The 9,602-nt window shown below is 39.5% G+C and overlaps 1 protein-coding gene across 1 annotated transcript in view; it reads left to right on the plus strand.

Annotated features, from left to right (window-relative positions):
- The window catches only part of LOC117715339 (vomeronasal type-2 receptor 26-like), a 54,411-nt gene extending 45,751 nt beyond the window's left edge, over positions 1-8,660 (plus strand). The window contains exon 6 of the mRNA XM_034512111.1: positions 7,768-8,660. Within this exon, the coding sequence (XP_034368002.1) occupies positions 7,768-8,660 (893 nt within the window). The remainder of the gene's footprint in view (positions 1-7,767) is intronic.
- The last annotated feature ends 942 nt before the right edge of the window (positions 8,661-9,602 follow it).

The following is a 9,602-nucleotide window of genomic DNA, read 5'->3' on the forward strand; positions in this document are numbered from 1 at the left end:
AAGGCATTTTCTACCACTTGTAGGGCACGGCTTGCAGCCGGTGTTAGGGCTCTTGGCGAGGAAATATGAGCGTCCCCTTCCAGAATATCAAACAAAGGTTTTAATTCAGCGGAGGGAATTTTCAGGAATGGTCTCAACCAATTTATATCACCCAATAATTTTTTAAAATCATTCAAAGTGTGCAAATGGTCTCTGCGAATCTCTAATTTCTGAGGAGCTATTTTTTCTGGGTAAATAACTGTCCCTAGAAAGGAGCCAATTTCTGAAATTTGAACCTTCTCAGTAGCAATATGCAGGCCCCACTGTCCCAGGGTTTTTAGTAATAAAGGGTATGAGGTTTGTAAAACAACTAACTCCTTATGACACATAAGAATGTCATCCATATAGTGGGCCAACAACAAAGAGGGAAATTGTTTCCTAATTGGCTCAAGGGCCATTTGTACATACAGCTGACATATGGTGGGGCTATTGGTCATGCCTTGAGGCAAAACTTTCCACTGATACCTTTTGTCTGGTTCAAGGTAATTAACAGCAGGTAAGGTAAATGCAAATCTTTGCCTATCTTGTGGGCATAAAGGAATGGAGAAAAAAACAATCTTTAATGTCTATAATAATAATCCTCCACTGCTTAGGTAAAGCAGAAAGTAAAGGTAGGCCTTGTACAGAGCCAAATAGCCGCATCTGCGCATTAATGGCCCTCAAATCATGGAGAAGTCTCCATTTTCCTGATTTCTTTTTTATGACAAAAATAGGTATATTCCAAGGAGAGATGGAAGGCTCTAAATGACCAAGCTGTACTTGTTCTTTAATTAACCTTGTAGCAGCTTCCAATTTCTCAGAGGATAGGGGCCATTGAGGAACCCACACGGCCTCCTCCGTAAGCCAGGGTATGGGCATGGAACCTTCAATGGCAACTAGGGAAAACCCAAACCTTGTCTTCCTATATTACTCTCTTGTGAGATTGGGCTTAACCTTCCTTATTCTTTTCTGCCAAGGCCTTTTCCTTCCTTATATCCCATCTTTTTCATAATATTGATAGCTTGTTGAGTGTACTCATTAGTTAATGTTAATCCTAGGTCTTGTAAGATGTCTCTTCCCCAGAGATTAACGGGGAGAGGAAGCACATAAGGTATAAAGCTTCCTGTTTGACCTTCTGGTGCCTGCCAAGTCAATGAGTGTGAACTGACTGCAGGGCTGGCTTCATATCCCAACCCTTGTAAGGATCGGGATGATTGTATAACAGGCCACGCCTTAGGCCACCAGTTGGAGGAAATAATACTTCTGTCAGCTCCTGTGTCCAAAATTCCGATAAAGTTCTTTCCCTCTATCATTAATTGTAAGGTGGGTCTAGTTTTAAGGTCAACTACCAAGTGAGCAAAATCAGTCCCTGAAGAACCCCAGTGGATGGGAAACAATTATGTAAATTTGGAAAAACAACCAATTGAGCAATCCTATCTCTAAGAGAGATAGAAAATATGCCTTGTGGACAAGAACAGAGAACTTGAAGTTGCCCGGTATAATCTTGGTCTATCACACCAGGATGAACCACAAGCCCTTTCAAGGTAAGAGAGGAGCAACCTAGAATGAGGCCAACACTTCCCTCAGGCAGGGGGCCTTTAAAATCAACCGTGATAGGTTATATGCCACATAAGGCATTAATAAGAATTGGGAGGTGGAACTGAGGTCCAATCCTGCGGAGCCTCTTATAGCTCTGCGGCTAGAGATGTCCTCCGGTTGCTGATTTGTGTCTCATATTTTTGGGGGCCCTGGGATCTGGGGCCCCAAAACCCATTTTTTGGAATACCTTCATCTCTTCCCACTGGTGGGGAATTATGTTGAATAAGCTTTCCTTGAATATCTCTAACTGAGCGACACTCATTAGTCCAATGATAACCTTTTCTGCATTTTGTACAAAGCCCTGGAGTTCTTTTTTGTGTGGAAGCACGACATTCTCACTTCAAATGACCCGGTTTGCCACAGTTATAGTAGACTTTACGGCTGTCAGGGCTTGGGTGGTTTTGGCTTTGTAAGATAGCCTCTGCAAGGCCGGCATTAGTAAGCAGGCCTCCAATTCCTCGGCAAACCTTTATCCAGTCTGTCAACCCTTTGTTTCTTCTAGGGGTAATGACTGCCTTGCACTCTGGTGAGGCATTTTCATACACCAGTTGTTCTATCAATGGTTTAACTTGCTCCAGGTCTCCAAAAATCCTGCCTGATGTTTCTGTCATCCTAGCCACAAAGTCTGAGAATGGCTCTTGGGGGTCTTGTAATATTTTTTTAGGTGTCCCCCGGCCTCACCTTTCTTTGAGAGGGCCTTCCATGCTTTAATAGCAGCAGCTGAAATTTGGCCATATGCTCCCCAATCGTAATTTGTTTGGTCATTAACAAACTGTCCTTGTCCTGTTAACAGTTCAAATGTCCACTCTCTTTGATTGCCTTCCGCATTGGTGTTGGTCCTTGCCTGTATTTGAGAAGCATCATGCCATAAGGCTTTCCATTCCATGTACTGTCCCATACTAGGGAGAGCAGCTTTTACTGTATTTTGCCAATCATTTGGAGTCATAGCCATAGTGGCAAGCCTCTCAAGCTGCATGACTGTAAAATTAGCATCAACTCCATATCTGTTAACTGATTCAGCAAGTTCCTTAATAGGGGCATATTCTACCGGTGCATGGATGCGACCTCCCTCCGCAATCTATCCCCCTTCGACAGGAAGGAATCTGAGCAGCGCTTCTCCGCATAAGGCGGAGGGGCACTGGGGACAATAGGTTGGGAGGGTGCAACAGGCTGAGAAACCGTGCGGCTCCTATTTCCTGTTTTCTTTTGCTTTCGAGTTTGCAGTGGTGGCAGCTTATCTGGATGGTATCTTTCCTCCTCATAGCAGGCTGCCTGTTCATCTGAGACTTCCTCCTCAGAGGGGCTTAGTTCCTCTGACTCAGAGCTATCAATCCCCAAGATTTCCAGTTCCTGTACCGGATAAAGGGATTTCCTTTCCAGAGCCTTGGCTCCCTCCCCACGTTTCTCTCCCAGGGTATCCTTTCCCTTATCTTTCTCCTCACATTTCTCTCCCAGGGCATCCTTTCCCTTATCTTTCTCCTCCGTGGACTGGGCATCTTTGGAAGGGCCTCTTTTCTTAGGTATACCTTTCCTTTTTTTCTTTGCTAGCTTTCATCCTTTTACCTCACTCTGTTTCTGACATGTTGTCCTGTAATTCTTCCAGCACTCCCTGGCCTATTGCTATAGCCTTTTTTATAGGCATTTCTCATCCTGTAGACATGATCTCACAAGCTTCCACAGCGGTCTGGTTCCAGGCTTTAATTTCCCATTCTGCTGTTCTCTAATTAAGTCACCCTCCAGTTTGTCCCAGGAAGTGAGTGTCAGCGACCCTGAGCATATATACCAGGGTGCAATGCAGTCTACTTCCTTCACAAACCTCTCCAATGTTTTTGTAGGGACTTTTAATTCATGCTGTCGCAAGAGCGATTGAAGCACCGTGGTCACGGAATGTGAAGTTCCCATGTTGCTCTCTTATCTACAAGAGAAGCTGACACACAGGGAGGGGTGCCGAAGCTTATATACGTCCGTCTAACCTCGCCCAACAGTGGCAAGTCCCTTTTAACAAGAATATTTGTGGAAGCAAAATGAAACCAAAAGGAAGAGAATGAGCGCTACTAGCACAATAGTGAAAGCTTCAAGAGCTCCTGCCAGCTGGAGAGAGAGATGCATGCCTCTCAGAGCTTACCTTGTCCTGCAGTTCTGAATCCGCTCCACAATAACGGAGGGTCCCCTCTGCGATGCGGCAGGGATGGTGAGTCTTTCCTGGCATCCCAGGTTTCGGCACCAGCTGTAACCCGCGGGAGCGTCTCGCCAGCAAGAATGGACTCGGGCACCGGATCCTTCTGCAGCAAGCGTTTATTGTACCATGAAGAGGTAGACAAAAGATCCCAAACAGTACCCGCTTAAATAGCCCTTAAGGCGGCGTGTACATACTTGATTGGCTGCTCACTCGTTACTCATATAATGCCCTGGGGTTGGGTCGTGAGTTTGGCGCGCTCCTAGCCTTTGCGCCTGCACACGGAACCTATCCGCCAAGATCATCAGCGGATGTGGGTGCCATCCTGCAATAGCGATTATTCGTAAGCCGGGGCGCAGCTCTCTACACACTTGTACTAAATAATTCTGAGAAAATATTTCTATCAGCATCGTGCATTTAGCATATTTTTGTGCTAGAAATAGAACCTAAAGCCTTATATATGCTAAGCATGTGCTCTAGACTCAGCTGTATACACAGATCATGCAATTATCACCACAAAAAAATGTATCATTACATGTACTACATTCAATCAGGGCTCACCATATACCATTTAAAATAGATTCAGTCTGCGTTCCATGGTCCACTGGCTTTTTAGGGGGCTACAAATACTTCATTATTTGCTTCTTAGAATATTACATCTACTCTCCTGTGTAGCTCCTTATGTCAAAGGATGTATTCTTAAAATCAATGGGGAGACTGAGCAGAACTGATAGCTAAGCACATTGAGTTTAGATCATGACCATGAAGAAACAACTATCTCTGAAAACAACCTGTGTATACCACTGGAAATATCTGGGTAGAATTACTCTTTGAAAGATAAATTAACACTGTAGAATGATCAATACTATACTGGTATTTTTAGAAAATTTTTTATGACATATAAACTCATAGTTGAATATGCAATTGTTTTCCCCCTTCCTTCTTTTGTTTTCTTTTGTTTTGTTTCCTGTTGTTTTATTTTCTTTCCTTTTGAGACAAGGCCTCACTTTAAAAATTTGTCTGGCCTGGCCAGGAATGTGGTATGTAAATCAGGCTGGCTGGTAGTCCTCCTAAGTGCTAGAATTACAGCTGTGCAGTATGGTGCCTTTTTGTAATTAGTTTTCTAATTAAAGATGGGTCCCTGCAAGTATCTTTCAGAGTGAAGGTCATCTAGGCTTAGTGAATAAAACTTCCTAGTCCACTGCATTTGTCTTAAATATTCAAAGATTTACCTTTACCTGTGTTCTTTCTTAAAGACAGTATGTGAAAAAAATAACTAAATTGTTCTGTAAAAGTTCAGGAAACTCAGGTAACATATATATATATATATATATATATATATATATATATATATATATATATATATATTGAATATTTATTGAAAATAACATACAAAATTATTTTTCCTTGAATAAATTTCTAATCAGAGTCCAATCAAGGAAAGATATTAAGAAAGTCACCATAGTGAGCATTTTTTATTTAAAAAAAAATTATTTACCTAAAATATATTTCATTCAGCATTATTTCTAAAACAATGATACATTCTTTGGTAAAATTGAAATCAGAGAAACAAAAGGAAATGCCACATTTCTTAAACATAAATTTTAGTAAATGTTAGGAAGTTTTCTTTCTAGGACTTCCAGTCAGCGGCCAGCTCTGGCAGTCTTGTTCGCTCTTGGAGGCAGCTGAGGTGAGAAAGAGTTTCACAGAGGGCAAGACTTGTTCTTGTGAGATACTTAGGGTTGCTTTTTAATAATAAAACATTTTCCTGTTTTATGTCTAAGTTACTTTGCAGTGGTGGCTTGCCTGCCTATTTCAGTTCCTCTTGAGGCCAGAAACTGTAGCCTCTGACATTTAGCACCTCATAGTAAAACAGCAGGAAATTAATTAATGTAGCCTTTTTTTATTTATATCTGCAGTAACTTAGAGGCTAGGACACCCAGCCTGCTAGGGAAAGTCTCAGGAAAAAAAAGGTATACTCTGGAAAGTGATTTTAATCTCTATTTCTAAGTTCTTCTCCAAAAAAAAAAAAAAAAAATTCTCTCCTCCAAAAATATACTCTCCAAAAATTCTCCTTTATTTCTAAGTTCCATTTTAATTTCCAACTTCCCTTTTAATTTCTAAGTTACTCTACTCTGCTGTCCTTCTTCCTGTCTTGCTCTTTCCTCCTGCCTTAATGTAACAGTGGCCTACAAGGTATTCATTCCAATGGTTTTTCTAACCATCACTTTTTCTTACAAAAGTTTACTAAAAGTTCAAACACAAATTTGAACCATAAATTGATTTATAAGTTTATAACAGAGATTTTACATATCTATCCATTAGAACTCAATATTCATTATCTGTCATTAACACTACAGATTTATTGAAATGTAAACTCCATAATTTTTATGACTAAGCTATTATTGAAGTTTTATATAGATAAACCCAGTCAATATTTTTGTCTTTTGTACTTTCACTTTCACTAAATCATTAGTTCATTTTTCATGACCTTTGGTTTATTGTTTTACAACTGCTTAGAATGTGTTCTAAGTTATAAATGCCTGCTTTCTATTTAAGAATAAATTAACTGATGACTCTTGAAGACTGTCAGAATTTTCATTGAAGTTTTAATATCAGAGAGGACTTAATAGAAGTCCTATTATATGGGGTTAAATAATTGCTAGTCTAATTTTAGCAATTCTTACAGAATCATCATTCGAAATTAAGACATCATCTATTTGACTATATAGAATCACTAAAAAAGAGTACATCTTCATTAATCTCCAGAAATCTGCCCCAAAGGGCTAATATTTGGTGATGTATATGTATATGGGTATGGGTATGGGTATGGGTATGGGTATGGGTATGGGTATATGTGTGTGTATATGTGTTTGTATATGTGTTTGTATGTGTATATATAATAACAGAAAAATCATGTTAATAGCAGGAATCTTTCCTCATATGTAATTCCTTCGGTTTTGTTTAGAAGGGCAAATTTGTGTTTACTTTACAGTCTATGATATAACCATCTAAAAAGATCACCTGGTAGTTTTTAGCTTCTCCTAGATGTCTCCTGACACTTTCCATAATAACAACCAAGAGCCTGCAGGGATAAAAGCACCAAGGATTATTGAGGGAGAGAAGGCAGAAAGATTGCAACAGTCAGAGAGAGGACATCTGTAGGGAAGCAGAACTTGTCAGACATGACAGAGTCCTTGAGCACATAAACTCCCAGAGGCTTGCACCAGATCAATCCAAATAAAGTCAGACAAAATCCCAGAATGGATGGAAAACATGATCAACAAACACCCTCTATTGACAGTTGGTAGCTGCTAGAGAAAACGTGTCAGCTGTTTGTTTGTTTTCTTGTTTGTTTGTTTGTTTGTTTGTTTGTTTTTTCAGATATGTGGTCCTGATAGGCTTCCCATGATATAGTATACGGCTCTATATTGATATGCATACAGGCAGCATTAAGTGAACTCAGTGGGACAAAAAAACAACTAGGCAGAAAAAAATTATTGGAGGAAGAGAGAAAGGGGTAGTTGCAGATCGAAGAAATTTATGGTATATTTTATCAAAATATATAATATAGATATATAATATTCTCAAATAATAAAAATATTTAGTAAAAAAGAAACAAAATGAAAAAAAACTAAAAGCCTCAACATGATCTTTTTCTTTCTTTCATATGTAATCAAATGTAACTTTCATATTGTCTGATTTCCTCTCAACATCACTTCTAGATTTCTGATTCTCTTTTATTGTTCAAGTCCACTCACTTTTTGAATATAAAACAGATACAGTGTATCTGTATTTTTCTCTCATAAAAAAATGACTTATTCATCTATTGTTTTTAATATTATGACTCAGTGACATAACCATGAGCATTTCCTTGAAAATTCAACAGTTGTTCTGCACAAAATATATGTTTCCGTACATATATCTGGAGAGTGACTGGTGAAATGCAATAAACCAATCTGCCTCCCTTTCAGATATGGATGAGTGCATCAAGTGTCCTGAAGACCAGTATCCAAACAAGCAGAGGAATCAGTGTCTCCCTAAAATTAAGGCATTTTTGTCCCATGAAGATACTCTGGGAGCTGTTTTGACTTCTGTGGCCATTAGTTTAGCTGCCTTTTCAGCCATGATTTTAGGATTATTTATCCGCTATCAGGACACACCCATTGTCAGAGCAAATAACAGAAATCTCAGTTATCTCCTCCTAGTTTCTCTAATGCTCTGTTTCCTTTGCTCATTAATATTCATTGGCCAACCTAGCACAGTCACTTGTGTCTTGAGACAAGTGATTTTTGGGGTTGTATTTTCTGTTGCCGTTTCTGCTATCTTGGCAAAGACCTTCATTGTGGTTGTGGCCTTCAAAGCCATCAAACCAGGAAGCACCTTACGAATGTGGATGGTGACCCGACTCTCAAATGCTATAGTCTGCTGTGGCTCCATCATTCAAGTGTGCATCTGCACAGTCTGGCTGGGAACATATCCTCCTTTCCCTGATGTTGATATGCAGTCAGAGTTTGGGCAAATCATCCTGTTGTGTAATGAGGGGTCCACCCTTGCTTTCTATTGTGTTCTGGGGTACTTGGGCTTTCTGTCCAGTTTGAGCTTGCTTATTGCTTTTCTGGTGAGAAGGCTACCTGATACCTTCAATGAGGCAAAAACTATCACATTCAGCATGCTGGTTTTCTGCAGTGTGTGGATTTCTTTTGTACCCGCTTACCTGAGCTCCAAAGGCAAAACCATGGTGGCCGTGGAGATTCTTTCAATTCTGGCCTCCAGTGCTGGCTTGTTGTGCTGTATATTTCTTCCCAAATGCTATGTGATCCTTCTGAAGTCCGGTATCCCTCTGAGAAAGAAGTTCTTTAAATGACTTCCTCTTTAAGACAAAGGAAGTTATTGTGATTTGTATGAAATGCACCACATAAGAATATTCAAAGGAATGGTGTGAAGTCAACACAATTCACCAAACAATGGCAACTGCTATTTAATCAAGTGAACCTGCTAACCTTGGATCCAACTAGTTATAGTCAACCAAACTACCACAGGTTAGACAGTGGCCAAGTGGAGGTGACTTTTGGTGTGTCAACTAGATGTCTCTTTAAATTACAGTTTCCTCATTTAAAAAAAAAAAAAAAAAAAAAAAAAAAAAAAAAAAAAAAAAAAAAAAAAACATAATGTAACAGTACTGGAAAAGACCAAGTATAAGAATGAGAGTAAATCATTTGTGTGGAAACAAAAGTAACAGATGTTTAAAAATGTGCTTTTTCTCTGTTAGTCATATGCAGGTTGACTCTTTATATTAAAAAAATAATAATTTTAAAGTAATCCTCAGTTCTGTAACAAAATTTTCATGGTCTCTGCTTCTCCCTTCCGAAGGCCTCATAAGCAAGGCAATGTAGGATGTAAGCAAGCTGGAGAGTTTTGTGAGTGTTTTGTGCTCTTTTCTAGGCTTAGGTAGAACATGAATGTGAGCTTAGGAAAAGTCCCAGGAGAAACACAGACATGTTTACCTAAAGATGTCCAACATATCAGTGGATAGAGGCTCTCATGAGAGAGGGAACAGCCCCCAAGGGAAGTTCTTTACTCTGAGTTAGAAGTTTCCAATTGTCTTTCCATAGTGAAAGCTGATATTATTTACATCGATTGGATTCTATCCTCAAGGAGGGAATGTGTACGATGGTAGATGTGGGCATGGAGAAGAGGTATAAGGCCAGGGATTCAACAGAACATGGAGAATCATGGAAATATGCATGCTAGACCTGTGGCTTTTCAGGTATTTTCTTATATCTAGCCAAAAGCTTGTTTTAAACTT

Source organism: Arvicanthis niloticus, chromosome 9 (genome assembly GCF_011762505.2).
Source record: "Arvicanthis niloticus isolate mArvNil1 chromosome 9, mArvNil1.pat.X, whole genome shotgun sequence".
Taxonomy (NCBI): domain Eukaryota; kingdom Metazoa; phylum Chordata; class Mammalia; order Rodentia; family Muridae; genus Arvicanthis; species Arvicanthis niloticus.